The sequence below is a fragment of the Dendropsophus ebraccatus genome, chromosome 4 (assembly GCF_027789765.1).
Source record: "Dendropsophus ebraccatus isolate aDenEbr1 chromosome 4, aDenEbr1.pat, whole genome shotgun sequence".
NCBI classification, from domain to species: domain Eukaryota; kingdom Metazoa; phylum Chordata; class Amphibia; order Anura; family Hylidae; genus Dendropsophus; species Dendropsophus ebraccatus.
The window spans coordinates 64,576,015-64,594,335 of record NC_091457.1 but is presented as its reverse complement, the minus strand read 5'-3'; the positions used below and the strand labels follow the sequence as shown (position 1 = coordinate 64,594,335).

At 41.4% G+C, this 18,321-nt stretch overlaps 1 protein-coding gene across 4 annotated transcripts in view; it reads left to right on the top strand.

Annotated features, from left to right (window-relative positions):
• The window catches only part of SLC6A2 (solute carrier family 6 member 2), a 112,498-nt gene extending 94,966 nt beyond the window's left edge, over window positions 1-17,532 (top strand). For 2 of the 4 annotated variants that reach the window (XM_069968456.1, XM_069968457.1), the window contains 5 exons: window positions 6-105; window positions 1,284-1,384; window positions 4,921-5,088; window positions 6,599-6,670; window positions 15,177-17,532. In XM_069968456.1, coding sequence (XP_069824557.1) covers window positions 6-105; window positions 1,284-1,384; window positions 4,921-5,088; window positions 6,599-6,670; window positions 15,177-15,203 — 468 coding nt within the window. In that variant the 3' untranslated portion in view covers window positions 15,204-17,532. The remainder of the gene's footprint in view (window positions 1-5; window positions 106-1,283; window positions 1,385-4,920; window positions 5,089-6,598; window positions 6,671-15,176) is intronic. The other 2 variants (XR_011362763.1, XR_011362762.1) reach the window with 2 other exon arrangements.
• Window positions 17,533-18,321: the final 789 nt, after the last annotated feature.

Below are 18,321 nucleotides of genomic sequence, written 5' to 3'. Positions count from 1 at the left end.
TACAGGGTGGGATCTATGTAGTCACTCTTTTGGATACATTCGCTGCAGGGACATCTATATTGTTTGCTGTATTAATAGAGGCCATCGGAGTGTCATGGTTTTATGGTATAGTATATCCCTTTACACTTCTGATATGTACCAAAATGTAACAAATCTATATTATGTTAAAAGGCTTAGAGAAGAGAGAAGTCAACTCTTGAGTCTTGAGTAGTATTCTTTAATTGAATTATTCTCCTATATAATAGGCAGAAACTTACTCACTGAGTACACAAAAACTCTATGAAGCCTGTCAGGTAAAATAATATCCCCTCCAATTTATGGCTGCAGCAGGAGCCTCCCCCATCTACTCTGACAAAGTTGGTAAACCACAGCCCTTGGTAAGCTCAGCCTCTTTAACCTTCCTCCATAAAAATGGAACATATCAGCAGATTGATGCCTGTGTTCTTGGCAGAATTTCTGTTTAGTGTCCCTCTAACAAGCTAACATCTTAGCAGTTTTCTCTGATTTTAAATAATGGATCAATAGTGAGCCACAGAGAGAGATCCATACAATAAAGATTATGTATGCAGAAAAAAATAAATAAAACCTAGAAATGGTAGGATTCAAAAATGTTAAAAACAGGTCTGGTTATGTGTCACAACCACATCAGAAATCTCCCATTATTAATTTCTGCTCGTAACCTCAAAGGTGTCTCTTAGATCTTTTCATATGAATAGCTATATAGCTTTTTATGATAGCGTAAGGACTACTTTTATAATAGAGCCATGGAAGTCATGAAGCCATTCCATTTACTTTTAAAGGGTTACACCAAGATGAAATGTTTTCCCCAGGTTAGGAAATAACTAGCTGATTGTGGGGGACCGATTGGTGGGACCTCCACCTATTGACAGAATGTAAATCATGTGAGTAAGCAGTGGTAAATCATGTGAGTTACTGCTTCATTCACATAAGAGAAAAAGTGCCTCCATTTTTGTTATCAGTGGTGGTCTCAGAAGTCAGACATTTACTTATTGGTAATTATGTCCTACCATGTGGATCAGGATAAGCGATAACTTTCATTCTTGGGATAACCCCTATAATTGTGGGGTTTCTGATGGGGCTTTTTATGGCAAAATGTTGCTGATGACCATACAATTCCTTCTGTCAGAAATGCCAAAAAGCTGACCCCAAAAGTCTGAGCAGATCCATAATCAGATGCATTTACTCATTTTCTGTTATTCCATACAATTCTTCTCCCATGATGCATAATGTACTATTATGACAAGACTATGCTTTTCGTTTAGGTGTGGACCGATTTAGTGATGACATTTACAGAATGCTTGGTTTTAAGCCTGGTCTTTACTGGAGGTTATGCTGGAAATTTGTCAGCCCTGCTTTTCTCCTGGTGAGTAAAAATCAAGCCAAAAAACAGAGAAAATGTAGATCCATGTTCTGATTATTTTGCCCTTCACTTTAGTTTCATTCTTGAAAGATTTTTTTTTTAAGTAGAGTTAGCTTTGTAGAGTTACAAAGCTAACCACAAAATTCTCCATGTCCATGGTCAAATCAAACATTGTTCAGGAATTCATATATTATACTTTTTATGGCTTTAGTTAAGGTGGAGATAATCCCTCTATACCAATGCAATATAAGATATTAAACATTTTATTAAAACCAATTAGTTGATCTGTATTATTTAATAATTTATTTTAAAATTGCATAATATATGTATGAATTTTCTATCTTATGTAGTAAATAATTCCTATTTGTATTTGTATTATTTGTATTCATACCCCAAAAACCTAACCTGTCAGGTGTTCTTGCCTGTGGAACCAGGGGTAACATTAAGCAGGCGTAGGCTTGATCATTACAATGAGCTATGATTTAGGCTATGTTCACACACCATCTTTTTTTGCCATTTGCTGGCTTTCCTTTAGGATGGCCATGATTTTGAAACCAAATGATAACTGTTATGTTATAATGACATCTGTCATTTGTACAATCATGGGCATCATTATAAAATAACAGGCGCCATTTGGCCTCGAAAGGAAGGTCATCCTATAAAATGACCAGCAAAAAAAATAAAATAAAAAAAATAGTGTGTGAACATAGCCTTACACTAATAGTGTGGCATTTAAGAGAACTCATAGCTTAAAGGGGTTTTCCAGCGAAAATCCTTTTCTTTCAAATCAACTGGTGTCAGAAAGTTAATAGATTTGTAATTTACTTCTAATAAAAATCTTAAGTCTTCCCATAGTTATAAGCTGCTGTATGTCCTCCTGTAGGAAATGTTGTTTTATTTACTTTCTGCTGACATTTCTGGCAGAGACAGGAACTGTCCCGAGCAGGAGAGATTTTCTGTGGGGATTCATAGAAAACTGAGAGAAAGTTCCTTTCTCGGCCAGAAATGTCAGCAGAGAGCGCTGTGTGAGACTGAAAATAAAACATTTCCTGCATGACATATAGTAGCTTATAAGTACTGAAAGACTTGAGATTTTTTAATAGAAGTAAATTACAAATCTATATAACTTTCTGACACCAGTTGATTTGAAAGAAAAATATTTTTGCTGGATTACCCCTTTAAACTAGAAATGGAGAATAAAGTCAAGGAGGTTGACTCCCCAGTCTTCTCCCTGTCCCATTTGATTGACAGGTCTCTCCCTATTTGTGTTGCATCATTGCACTGGTAAAGGGATATGTTCTACAGAAAATTTATTGACTAAAAACTATCCAGATAAAAATCATGTTACTGTTCTGTAAGTAACCTCAGCCAGGGATTGCCCCTTATACTGTTGGAAATGGTCACCTGCCGGAATAGATTTAGCATTTGTGATATTTCAGGATTTCTTATCACCTTTTGCAGAGTAACCTTTGACTTTTTTTTTTCAGAATAATGCAGATATTTTGCTCCATAGCAGTGCAAGGCTGAGTAGCCTAAAGCTATATATTCTACCAAGAGCTCAGTATTGTGACCTCCTACAAGTGATAGTAATAGGTTAAAAAGATACACATTTTATATACAAGTTTGTCTGTTAACCCTGAAAATATACACAGATGGCCACTGTGGATTCACAGTAATGTATTTTACTACATGCTTCTCTTTTTTCTGTGTATCGTCAGTAAGGCAACTGATACTTAGAAGCATATCTTGTTTTATTCTATACAGTTTGTGCATGATAAATATGTCTTTAATACAAAATACTATTCTTTACAATACAACTATACCAGAAATGTGGCGCTATTCTGGGTTATATCTAGTGAATCAAAACATCCATGCTTTGTGACACAGGGGCTTGCTTTATTACAAGGAGCCTTGATAAACTTAGCAGTCCAAGCAAAATATTATATTGAACCTCGGCCATGTCTTACTGTTCTCTGTAAGGCCACAGCTGGAGTCTGAGATGGTCATGAGAACATGAAAACCAAGCAGCAGCAATCACTTTAGTTGCCAATGGTAGAATTTTCTATGCTGCATATCAAGTTAGTTATGCTATGTGTGTCAAAAGGAATAAGCAGGGTGTAACTACCACTGTAGTAGCCATAGTGGCTGCTACGGGGCCCACCCCACCAGGGGGGCCCATGGTCTGCTGCATCAATACAGTGGGCCCTTGAGCTGTCATCACTTATAGCAGTGATTTTTAACCAGTGTGCCGTGGCACACTAGTGTGCCACGACACATGGTCGGGTGTGCCGCGGGGAAAGTTCCCCAAACTATGGTGCCCCTGTGAGACAGGAGAAAACAATGGGGGAGAGAAACTTGGGGATGGGGGAGAAGCAGGGGAGAGAAGCAGGGGAGAGAAACATGGGGATGGGGGAGAGAAACAGCGGGGAGAAGCAGGGGGGAGAGAAGTTTGGTGGAGAGAAGCAGGGGGGAGAAAAGTATGGGGGAGAGAAGCACAGGAGAGAAGCAGGGGGGAGAAGTATGGTGGAGAGAAGCACAGGAGAGAAGCAGGGGGGAGAAGTATGGTGGAGAGAAGCACAGGAGAGAAGCAGGGGGGAGAAGTATGGTAGAGAGAAGCACAGGAGAGAAGCAGGGGAGAGAAGTATGGTGGAGAGAAGCACAGGAGAGAAGCAGGGGGGAGAAGTATGGTGGAGAGAAGCACAGGAGAGAAGCAGGGGGGAGAAGTATGGTGGAGAGAAGCACAGGAGAGAAGCAGGGGGGAGAAGTATGGTGGAGAGAAGCACAGGAGAGAAGTAGGGGGAGAAGTATGGTGGAGAGAAGCATGGGGGGTAGAAGAAAACAGGCCCAGGTTTCACACTGAGTGAGTATAAATACATATAGAATCTATATTATTAACTATATGTATAATATGTACTGTTTTAGTGTCATTTTGTGCCATTTTGGTTGGTGGTGTGCCCCGGGATTTTTTAAGTATAAAAAGTGTGCCGCGGCTCAAAAAAGGTTGAAAATCACTGACTTATAGCACCCGGTGGCCTCCCAATTCAGCAAATCTTTAACTGCAAGCACTTCTGACCAGCGCTTGCGGTTACATAGTAAAATAGTAAATGAGGTTGAAAGACGACAAGAGTCCATTAGGTTCAACCTAGGGAAACCCTACTGGGTTGATCCAGGGGAAGGCAAATCCCCCCCACGAGACAGATGACAATAGCCCCACCGCAGGGGGAACCCCCCCCCCCCCGACTCCAATGGCGACCAGAATAATCCCTACACTTGACAGCTTAGTGGTGAGTTGGCGGTGCTATTGGGCCCAACCATTTCTAGTTACGCCCCTGGGGATAAGCACTGCTGGGACAAAGGAAGAGTATGGGGGGGGGGGATGTTACCCTTAAGGATAAAGCATACAATGAAAAATTAGAATACCCTGAAATACATAAAATTGTAACTAATTAAGTTTAAATATTTGGGGAATTTTAAAGTTTTATTTAAAACTAAGAACTCAAATCATAATAACATATCTCTTGTTTTATTCTTCCTGTAAGTTTGTTGTGATTGCTAGTATTGTGACCTATAACCCATTGGAATATGATGACTACCGCTTTCCTCCATGGGCTAATCGGACCGGATGGGCCATTGCATTGTCATCTATGATGCTAGTGCCTCTCTATTTTATATACAAATTTATCACAGTGAAGGGGTCTTTTAAAAAGGTAAACTTTATATTATTTATAAAAATATTATGTACAAAAAGGTTTTTGTCATTTTTACTATAGGTGCTGCAAATCATGTAACAGCCATAGAGTAATAGTGTGTATTGTGCTAAGCTATGGGAGAAATAGTGAATTAGATATGGCTCCTGTGTTGATCGCATATTTCTGCAGGGTTAGACAAACTAACCTTTGCTGTTTTAGTTTTTTAGGTAAGATTTGTGAATAGTGTTTTTCTGCATATTTTAATTCTTACTAAAAACTGCAAACATATTATAGGGAAAAATAGTATTGCCACTTCCCTTTACCAAGCTCGTAAGGCTGTATGTAGGCTAATGCACTGTCCTGTTAATGTGCGAACATAGCACAGCAGGGGGCCAATTTGCTAGAACTACAGAATATATGAACAGCCTGCTTCAAATCCTCTATGTCTCTAATAATCCGCTGGTTATTAAGAACCACACATTTCATTAGCTTAGTGACTACAAATGTCTGCCAGCAATGTAACTTAAATAGTTTCATTTTTTTCACATGTGGACTAGTCTTTAAGATAGCAGTAGTCCCTTAAAGGGGTTGTCAAGCATTAGCAAATGTGGTGATCTAGAAAATAATAAACATGCTATGCTTACCTGTCCACACTCCACCAGTGTTCTGCTTTCTCTGGTGACACCCTCTGACTTGCTTCCCTTCCAGATGCTTCCCTTCCTAGACATACTTCTTTCAGGACTGACAGCCCATGCAGCTAATTACAGGCGGTAGTACTGTCCTGTCTTAGTCAGTGATTGGCTGAGCAGGCTGTCACTCCACCGTCCGCAGTGGAGGGGGGGGAGGGTTGAGGCACCAGAAACATCACAGTAGGACACAGAGGCAGCATGGACAGGTAAGCATAGGATTAGGGATGGTACAAATGATCCAGCGGGAGGACCACCTGGAAAACTGGGATACAGCCATAGCCATAGGCTGTATCCCAGTTTTCCAGGCGGTCCTCCCGCTGTATCCGCCTGCTGCACGGAGCAAGCAGACAGCAGGAATCCAATGCCGAGCGTTCGGGTTTATCCGAACCCGAACCTCGGCGGGTTCGGACCATCCCTACATAGGATGTTTATAATTTTCTATATGATCACAGCTATATAGTAAAATTTTGCTAATGCTGGATAACCCCTTTAACTACTGGGACTCCGTACACCTGCACAGATTGCACATACTGTATGGTTTGTCCACCATTGAGCAGACCCAACCACAGAAATCTTACACAAGTAACAGCCACAGTGCCCATTCAAATCAATGGGTTGTCAGTGTAATGCAGAACCTGACAGGTCCTCCAGCGCAACAGACACTCTTTGCACTCATTGGTAGTTTGGTTGATATAGGACAGTACAGGTCAGCTGGGGTTCCATCTATGGAAGAAAGGGAAGTATGTATTAAATAAATTATGGATGTTGGAGTAAGAATACCATACATTTGTTTTTAATTTAATATGATATGTGAATATGTGATTATATCATTATTTTAGAGACTTGCTTACTGTATCACCCCAGAAAATGAATATCATCTTGTTGCTCAAGGAGACATCAGGCAGTTTAAGGTAGGTTCATTTATTTTTTCATATTGCACACGCTTTAGGCATAGATTCAATAAGGGAGGTATGGCCAGAAGATAGAGAAATTAGCGAAAGAGGTATTCCCATATCAACTAATGTAGGTAAACTTGTAGGGCTGAAAATGAATCATGCCTGACCCTCATCAGGTGATCGTCCCAGCTGCTTGGTTATTCACGTCTTATCAGATAGGTAGAGTGATATAGAGTATTATCCCAAAAGGGAGTGAGAGAACAGCTCACAAAGCAATGAGGTTGAGACAAAAGGGCTGTGAATAATATTCCTTCTTGCTTGGTAGAGAGAGAGAGAGAGAGAGAGAGAGAGAGAATCTCACTTAAAGGGGAACTATAAGCAGGTTAGACAAATCTAACCTGCTGACAGCTCCCTGATGGGCATGGGTTGCTCACCTTCATCCTTGGCGTCGTTCCAATGCTGTTAGCTGTGTGAACACCATAAAAATTTCAGAATAAACAGCATGGGAACGGCACCAAGGATGAAGGTAAGAGACCTATCTTCATCCTCAGTGCCCTGCGCCTACTAGGGAAATATCAGCGGGTTAGATTTGTCTAACCTGCTGATCGTTCCCCTTTAATGGCTTAGCCATTAAAAATTGTGTCCACACATGAGGGTCACTGATGAAACAAAAGAGAAGCATTTTAGATGTAAAAGCAGAAGCTATGTTACTGGTCATTAGAATGTGACAGAAAACAGCTAAATGTGTCCTGTCACTGTGCATTATTCTCAAGTGGGCCCAGAGCATCCAGCTCCAGCTGATAGAAGTGAACTGCAAGAGAAGCCTGGGCAAATAATAGAAGGTTCACACTGTTAGCACTGTACATTTATCATATTCACCAGGAATATCTTTACTGTATTCGTAGCACCCCATGTGCGGTGCATGTCTCTAAATGCCAGACTTATTAAAGGGTGTAAAATATACACAGGTGTAAATTGCCCACAGCAACCAATCACAGCTTAAGGGGGCATCCTCTAAGTCTAGAGGAAAGAAGATTTCATCATCAGCATCGACGCGGGTTCTTTACTGTACGAGCGGTAAGACTGTGGAACTCTCTGCCACATGATGTTGTCATGGCTGATTCATTAAATAAGTTCAAGGGAGGCCTGGATGATTTTCTTGAAAAATATAATATTACAAGTTATGGGCATTAGATTTCTGGTGATACGTTGATCCGGGGATTGTTCTGGTTGCCATTGCAGTCGGGGGAGGGGGGGGGAGTTTCTCCCTGTGGTGGGGCGTTTGTCTTCTGCCCCATAGGGGTTTTTCGCCTTCCTGGATCAACACAGTAGGATTTTCCTAGGTTGAACCTGATGGACTCTTGTCTTCTTTCAACCTTATTTACTATGTTACTATGTTACAGCTCAGCTTTCATTTTACCAGAGCTGAAAGCTGAGCTGTGATTGGCTGCTGTGGGCAGTTCACACCACTGTATATTTTACACCCTTTCATAAATCTTCTCCAAAATGTAAAAAGTATTGACGTGTTCATAATGATTCACAATAAAAAGTTATTTAACCTTACAGTCAGATGGGTGTGACCTCAATTTTAATCAAAGAATGTATCAAGTGATGAGTATGATTACACGGACAGGTGGTGTGAATGTTTTACATTGAGGGGCATGTATGCCTAATAGATACCCCTTGACTTGATCATCACACCCAGCACCTGATATTCATCCACTTTATGGCTGGGTTCACACTACGTATATTTCAGTCAGTATTGTGGTCCTCATATTGCAACCAAAACCAGGAGTGGATTGAAAACACAGAAAGGATCTGTTCACACAATGTTGAAATTGAGTGGATGGTCGTCATTTAATGGCAAATATTTGCTGTTATTTTAAAACAACGGCTGTTGTATTGAAATAATGGAAGTTATTTACTGTTATATGGCGGCCATCTACTCATTTTCAACATTGTGTGAACATAGGTTTTCTGTGTTTTTAATCCACTACTGGTTTTGGTTGCAATATGAGGACCACAATACTGACTGAAATATACGTAGTGTGAACCCAGCCTATAAAATTAAGTTCACACCCATTGGACTAGGGCACCCTAAGTTATTTAATAATAGTAACATCACCTTTTTGGGGGGTTGACTACAGCTTCTCTTTAAATGCCATCTATATAATAAAAATCAAAGTCTGTCTGTCTGTCTGTCCGTCTGTCCCAAATAGACTTCCAAACCCCTGAACCGTTTGACCCCAAATTTGGCACACAGATACATTGGGTGCCCGGGAAGGTTTTAGCGAAGGTCCCGTCCCCGCCAGATGTACAGGAGGGGAGGGGGAGGGAAAAGAGAGGCGCCCCATATAGATGAATGGGAAAATCTCCTCACTGCAAACACAGGTGATATAATTAGCTGCAGCAGACACGGCAGTTGGAGCCTTAGCAACCAATAGGATTACTGCTTTCATTTTCACAGGGAGCAATGGTTGCTAGGGAAGCTGCCTCACAACATCCACAGTAATAACTGGTAGACCCCCTACTCCATCTATACAGTACATGTATATACAGGGCCCCCTACTCCATCCATACAGTACATGTATATACAGGACCCCTACTCCATCTATACAGTACATGTATATACAGGACCCCCTACTCCATCTATACAGTACATGTATATACAGGACCCCCTTCTCCATCTATACAGTACATGTATATACAGGACCCCCTACTCCATCTATACAGTACATGTATATACAGGACCCCCTACTCCATCTATACAGTACATGTGTATACAGGACCCCCTACTCCATCCATACAGTACATGTATATACAGGACCCCCTACTCCAGGCATGTCCAAAGTCCGGCCGGAGGGCCATTTGCGGCCCGCGTTCCGAACTTTTATGGCCCCCCCAGGTATCCAGCTTGCTATTATCTGCCTGTGTTATAAAGCATATAGCATGTAGCATGTAAAATGGTCGGCCCTCGCACATGTTCACTTCATCAAATTTGGCACTCTTCGAAAAAAGTTTGGACATGCCTGCCCTACTCCATCTATACAGTACATGTATATACAGGGCCCCCTACTCCATCTATACAGTACATGTATATACAGGACCCCCTACTCCATCTATACAGTACATGTATATACAGGGCCCCCTACTCCATCTATACAGTACATGTATATACAGGACCCCCTACTCCATCTATACAGTACATATATACAGGACCCCCTACTCCATCTATACAGTACATGTATATACAGGACCCCCTACTCCATCTATACAGTACATGTATATACAGGACCCCCTACTCCATCTATACAGTACATGTATATACAGGAGCCCCTACTCCATCTATACAGTACATGTATATAAAGGGCCCCCACTGTCATACTGTACCAGACCTGACCAATACCGCCATACTGTGCTGGATAACACTGTCATACCAGACCTGACCAATACCGCTATACTGTGACTGGATAACACTGCCACACCAGACCTGACCAATACCACCATACTGTGACTGGATGACACTGCCACACCAGACCTGACCAATACCGCTATACTGTGACTAGATAACACTGCCACACCAGACCTGACCAATACCACCATACTGTGACTGGATGACACTGCCACACCAGACCTGACCAATACCGCTATACTGTGACTGGATAACACCGCTATACCAGACCTGACTAATACCGCTATACTGTGACTTGATAACACTGCCATACCAGACCTGACCAATACCGCCAAACTGTGACTGGGTAACACCGCCACACCAGACCTGACCAATACCGCCATACTGTGACTGGATAACACCATCATATCAGACCTGACCAATACCGCCATACTGTGACTGGATAACACCGCCATACCAGACCTGACCAATACCACCATACTGTGACGGGATAACACTGTCATAACACACCTGACCAATACCACCATACTGAGACTGGATAACACTGCCATACCAGACCTGACCAATACCGCCATACTGCCCCTCTACAAGGTGCTACCCTACGCACCAGACCATGGGTGCCTAATGGTAAATACGACCCTGAAGGTATACAGGACACTACAGGTATACAGGACCCCAAAACTATACACTACAAGTGCACGGGACCTCCACCAACTATATACTACAGGTATACAGGACCCCAAACTTTACACTACAGGTATACAGGACCCCAAAACTATACACTACAGGTATACAGGACCTCCACCAACTATATACTTCAGGTATACAGGACCTCCACCAACTATACACTACAGGTATACAGGACCCCAAACTATACACTACAGGTATACAGGACCCCAAAACTATACACTACAGGTATACAGGAACTCCACCAACTATATACTACAGGTATATAGGACCCCAAACTATACACTATAGGTATACAGGACCTCAAAACTATACACTACAGGTATACAGGACCTACACCAACTATATACTACAGGTATACAGCACCTTCACCAACTCTTTACTACAGGTATACAGGACCCCAAAGCTATATACTACAGGTATACAGGAACTCCACCAACTATATACTACAGGTATACAGGACCCCAAACTATACACTACAGGTATACAGAACCCCAAAGCTATATACTACAGGTATACAGGAACTCAACCAACTCTATACTACAGGTATATAGGACCCCAAACTATACACTACAGGTATACAGGACCTCCACCAACTCTATACTACAGTTATACAGGACCCTCAAACTATGCACTAGAGGTATACAGGACCCCCGAACTATATACTACAGGTATACAAGACCTCCACCAATTATACACTACAGGTATCCAGGACCCTTAAACTATAAACTACAGGTATACAAGACCTCCACACACTATACATTACAGGTATACAGCACCAACTATATACTACAAGTATACAGGACCCCCGAACTATACAGTACAGGTATACAGAACCTTCAACAACTGTACACTGCAGGTATACAGGACCTCCCTCAACTATACACTACAGGTATACAGCCCCCCCAACTACACACTACAGGTATACAGGACCCCCCCAACTATACACTATAGGTATACAGCCCCCCCAACTATGCACTACAGATATGCAAGACCCCTAAAAACTATACATTGTGGGTATACAGAACCCCTCCAACTATGCACTACAGGTATACACTAATTCCACTGTTTAACTTAGATGAAACAATACCTTTAGCTTTGCCTCCTGGGCACCTTAGAACAAATCTAATTAACACACTGACACTTTATACCCGGGCAGCGCCGGGTACATTTTCTAGTAATAACTATTTATATGTATTTATGTAAATGACAGACAGATAGTGATGTAGACTGGAGCGGCTGATCAAAGGTAATGATATCATTTTTGGGTCAGTACTTGAGTTCACAGACAAAATCTAACCAAGCCTCCGAAAACAGCAGAGGATGATGCATTCTCTCAGTAGAGAGGGAGGAGTCGGGGCTGCTGAGACAACACCCTATTAAAATGAAAGGACTACACAACTTTCTGTTAGGGGCATTTCTAGCAAAAAAACACGCTTAAACCTGTATAATTTGTGATAACACTACATTAGCAGTTTATAAACCAGGGTGAGCTTTATTTAAATACTATTTCCTGATACCAGCAAGTTCCTGATACCAGCAAGTTATATAAATTTCTAAAGTAAATTAATTATGAGAAATGCACATATAGGGCTATTTCCCTTAATTTAGTAGATCAGGAAGTGTTAGAATTCTCTCAGATCCAGTGACGTCACGACAAAAGGTATTGTTGTACCGTGTTAGCCATAGAAATCAGTAGAATAGAGAAGAAATCAGACGATTCCTTTTGGAGGCTAACTGAGTATATTTGAGTGTAAACTTTCGAGAGTCTAGCTCCCTTCGTCAGACAAGATGTTATACAGAACTGAAAAAAATCACAGACTTATATACACACTAAACAGAACTCATCAAAGGATTTTAGGAAACTTTGGAATTAACAAAATGTAATATACACAAGGTCTGCTATTTACAACAGGTCCATAAACTATAGCTCATGAGGCGTGACAAGAGGATGGTAAGCTCTTGTTGCTATCTGATTGTTGTCAGATTAATGGCCTAATAGTAATTAATGGTCTTCATAGCCAGAACAGGTCACACATAGGCCGACATGAAGCTGGCATGGATATTGAGACCATGTTGCAAAGTTTTAAATTTGAGCATTAGTTTATATTCCCATTCCCTTCTTTCTCTTTGTGTCTTAAAATGTCCCATGACAAAAGTTGTAATTCCTATTAAGTGTCCAGCAGAGGGCGCTCTATATATAGAAGTCTATGGGACTTTATTGTGTCTATAGATGTCTATGTAAAGTAATGTAACATAGTGTAGTGTACAGTATGCTTTATTGAATGAATACATCTATGGAATACTTTGGGAAGCAAAGGGTACTTGCTCCCCAAAATATTGCATAAATGTATTCATTCAATATATTAGGATATCACAGTAAGCCCGCCGCTCCGCCGCATTCCTGCCGATCCGGACTATATACACTGAACTGCAGCTCCCATCATCTGCTTATAGTATGAACAGGTGATGGGAGCTGTAGCTGGGTTATGGCTATGACTTGCCTGCCGCCGCTGATGCCACTGCTTATACCGGGGGAGCAGCTCAGTACACAGGAGTGCTTCCCCCTCCTCCTCCTTCTTCCGGGATACCTTCTCCCTATACCACTGCTGACTCCCCGCCTGGCCGCCGCTCTCCGCTCTCTTATACCGGCTCCCGATGCATCCTGGTGTCCGCACTGATGCATCGGGAGCCGGTATATGAGAGCGGAGGGTGGCGGGGAGTCAGCAGTGGTATAGGGAGAAGGTATCCCGGAAGGAGAAGGAGGGGGGAGCGCTCCTGTGTACTGAGCGGCTCCCCCCTGCGCCCGGCGGCATAAGCAGTGGCATCAGCGGCGGCAGGCAAGTCATAGCCATAACCCAGCTACAGCTCCCATCACCTGTTCATACTATAAGCAGATGATGGGAGCTGTAGTTCAGTGTATATAGTCCGGATTGGCGGGAATGCGGCGGATCGGCGGGCGGCGGGCTTACTGTGATATCCTAATATATTGAATGAATACATTTATGCAATACTTTGGGGAGCAAGTACCCTTGCTCCCCAAAGTATTCCATAGATGTATTCATTCAATAAAGCATGCTGTACACTACACTACATTACTTTACATAGACATCTATAGACACAATAAAGTCCCATAGACTTCTATATATAGAGCGCCCTCTGCTGGACACTCCATAGGAATTACACCTTTCGTTGTGACGTCACTGAATCTGAGAGAATTCTAACACTTCCTGATCTACTAAATTAAGGGAAATACCTCTATATGTGCATTTCCCATAATTAATGTACATTAGAAATTTGTATAACTTTTCATAAGTAACAACATATCAAAAATTAATTTTGGCCAGACTTCTCCTTTAATGGAGAATTTATGCAATCCCTAATCCTATGATGATGTTGGATTCCCTGTGTACATTTAGGCTGGGTTCACACTATGTATATTTCAGGCAGTATTTGGTCCTCATGTCAGGTCCTCATAGCAACCAAAACCAGGAGTGGATTGAAAACACAGAAAGGATCTGTTCACACAATGTTGAAATTGAGTGGATGGCCGCCATATAACAGTAAATAACGGCCATTATTTCAATACCACAGCCGTTGTTTTAAAATAACAGCAAATATTTGCCATTAAATGATGGCCATCCACTCAATTACAACATTATGTGAACAGAGCCTTTCTGTGTTTTCAATCCACTCCTGGTTTTGGTTGCTATGAGGACCTGACATGAGGACCAAATACAGCCTGAAATATACATAGTGTGAACCCAGCCTTAATCTGTTAGATATCTGTGTGTAACGGGACCCTCACTGCCTTATTAGTGTAAACTCTTTCATTTAATGATTTATGGCACCTTTTTTCAGATTTATTTAGCAAGATTGTTTTCTCTCTGTTTCTAACAGCTTCACAAAGAAGTAAGCCTTCCCATGACTGGTTATGTCCTTCCTTGTTATTGATATCTAGTGTAATGAGTAGAATTTAAACTGCATTACCAGTTATTACCTCTAGATGGTGCAGACACTGCAGAGACCAAAGGAAGTGCTATAAGAGAGAAGGCAGTGGGAATTAGTCACTGTGGGCAGAGAAACTTCATGTAGTGCCAGGAGATAACAAGCTGAGTAGTAAAGGTATGACCACTTGGACCCCACCAGTTATTAAGATAAGAGCTATCCTTCCTCCCCAAATAAATGGAGCTCACAGCATATATGAGGATACTGTTTCATTCCTTCTCTTTGGGGGCGAGTTCACTACTCTCCAAAACACACAGGTGGTTAGTGTGTAATGAAAATTAGAGTGTTAGTCTTTACTGGGTAAGGGAAACAGTAACATATATAGGATGACAGTTTCTGTGCAGTGCTCCAGACTATGTTGGTGCTATAACATGAACTATTAAAGACTAATCGACAGCGTGTGCTTTCTTGTAGCTCCGACACTGGCTGACTATAGGATAGAAAACTGCTGATGGAAAAGGAGGCTACTCTGGGACAACCGCCGCTTGGTTATCCAATTTTCAATCCAAACAGCCTAAGAAAAGCAGACTACTTCCCGTGTGTCTTCACTGCCAACTTCAATTCCTTTTTTTATTGCAAAATGTTCATTCAGCAGTTAGATGTTACTGGTATGGTGTTTGCTGGGATGGGTGAAAAGGTGTTCTAAAAATAAAATGTGCGGGTGTTTCATTAATCTTCACATATAAAGACAGTAAAAAACTACCTCTGTGTGTTGTCTGAATGGGAACAGTTGATGCAAGATTGACATCCCATGTATTAAAAAATTATTAACTGGGTCTGTTACCAGGGATCACTTTGTTTTACTAATATCCTATATGGAATAAGAGAATATTGTGCTATTTGGCTAACTAAGCCTATCTATGGACTAATAGAAGTCTGCTGGAAAGCAACAACCTCTTCTTTACCTGTGGCTAATGGCAGCTGTGTATCTGAATGTATATGCGATTGCCGTCACTCACTTGTTGGTAGGGAGGTTGTAAGTGTACATTTCTCACAAATATACCTCCATTGCATTCCTTGTTAGGTGATATAAGACAAGATGGTTAATATTTTTTGTGTCATTTGGGCTAATAACAGAGCAGATCTAACCCCATAATATGTTGGTTTTATGAGTGTATATTCTGTTGAGAAATCCTCTTTAATGAATTAATAGAAGTTATCTGGGACCATATTATCACCGAGGCCTTCATTTTATGATTATTGGGGCCCAACTCTTAGAACCACTGCAGATAAGCTTACTGAAGGGACCGCGGCAGGAGTGCCAGGAGCTTGGGCCCAACCAATCTAATACTGAGCATTAGGCCATTAATATTGTAGTCCCAGATATATCCCTGATACAAAGATAAACAGTGGGAAGTTTATTAAAAATAGTGCAAGTCAAAAGGGAAGTAGTTGTACAGAAACAGTCAAATTCTACTTTCTTTTTTTTTTTAACAGGCCTTTTAAAGTGGAAGCAGAAGGCAACTACTAGCAACCAATTTAATTTCAACTTCAAATGGCCTCTAAAAATGAATTTGTTAGGTTGCCAGGGGCAGCTACTGTAGTCTTACTTTGCACTACTTTGATAAATTACTCCCATAATTGCTATATAAAGCTTTATCGTGAAAATATTTTTTTATGTGATCTGTTTTTTGTACCTTATGTCGTATTCAATAGTCATGTTTTATGAGCTAACATAGTACATCAAGCCATTAATTTATATTTTTAAACGGCCAACGTTAAATTATCTATACGTATTTAATCGACTATAGTTATGAAATGCATACCAACAGCCTATTTTGCATGACTGTTCAATAAGCAAAACTGAGCACTCAATAGTTACTAGTGAACATGCAATAATGATAAAGAATGATAATTATAATAATAATAACCTTTGGGTTTTTCATACATTTAGAGACATGTATTAAAGGGAACCTGTCAGGTGAATTTAGGCTCCCAAACTGTTACCAAGCTGGTATCCAGGATGGTAACATGTTGACACCATTTTATATTCTGGCCAATGTAGCAATGCATTGAATTCGAATGTAGTGCGGACTGTCTTCATTGCTCTTTTTCTACATTATGCAGCATTACCCAGAATATAAAGGACTTTAGTATCAGCTTGTTACTGCCCTGGATACCCATATTGTTGGCGAGTTAAGAGGTCTAAGGATCCCTTTGGAATTGATCTAAATTAAAAGTGGAATAATAAGAAAATACTTAATTTGATCGTGCCTTTTGTTACCAATGGATCTCAGAAAATTCAGAGTTAGGATGTGATTGGTTACTTAGGGCAACTGCTCCACTTTTTCTTTGTGCGAGGTCTAATTCCAGCATGTTTATCAACTTACTGGAACCTTGAAAGATGTGTGATTTTTAAAGGGTATCTGCCATTGTGACAAGTCAGACATTTTGATTAGTTGGTGGTCCCGGTGCTGAGACCCCCACTGATTGCTATGATTAATGAGAAGCAGCATGCACGGTGTATGGATATTGATGGTAGGTCAACAGTAACTTGCCTTTCTCAGAGAAGAGCCAGGTGGTACCAAATAGAGATGAACAGGCAGCAGCACTTAGTTGAATGCTTCTGCCCATTCATTTTAGTGATCGCTGGGGGTCTCAGCAACCCAGACCCCTACCGATTGAAATTTCATGTGTTGCTTTGACATATCAGGGGTTTCTTAAAGAGACTGTCAGCAGGTTTTTGGTGTATAAACAGGGGCGTAGCTAGGATTCATGGGGCCCCATAGCAAAAAACTGTATGGAGCCCCCCTCCCCTACACACGATAGATAGATAGATATATTAGGGATGAGCGAATTTACAGTAGGGACGAAGCAAAGCGCTTCTTCCCTATCTGTATGCCGCTCATCGGGCTGCGGCACTTTGAAGTGTGCTCCGCTCATTCCCAGGTGCTGGAAAAATTATGGATCCGGTCCTGGGAAACTGGGAGAAGATTCCCAGGACAGGATCCATCTTTTCCCAGCACCTGGGAAGGAGTGGTGCGGGGCAGAGCACACTTCAAATCGCCGCAGCCCAATGAGCGGCATACAGATAGGGACAAAGCGCTTCGCTTCGTCCCTACTGTAAATTCGCTCATCCCTAATATATATATATACTTGGTGATGTGGCCAAAAAATAAATCTCTTGTGGCCAGAGGCAGAATCCTGCTACAGCCACAGCAGTGACTAGCAGACCAGAAAGCCAATGTCTGCTTGTCCTGTCCATCCACTGTATTTAACTATAACAGCCTATTAGGAGCCTCATGGTTACATACATAGGTGCAGGAGAAGACTACCTTTTGCTTAACCCCTTATGTACTGCAGTGTGTAAGTGACCCAATGTCCCTTATGTACTGCAGTGTGTAAGTGACCCAATGTTCTCTTACATGCTGCAACACAAAAAAGGGTTAATAAGCTAAAGACAATTAGCTCTCTGCTTCACTACTCCTGCACTGATAACCCCTGACCTCTGCAGGAGCTCGGAGAACAGAGGTCAGAGGTTATCAGAACAGTGAAGCAGAGAGCTAATTGTCTTTAGCTTATTAACTCTTTTTGTGTTGCAGCATGTAAGAGAACACTG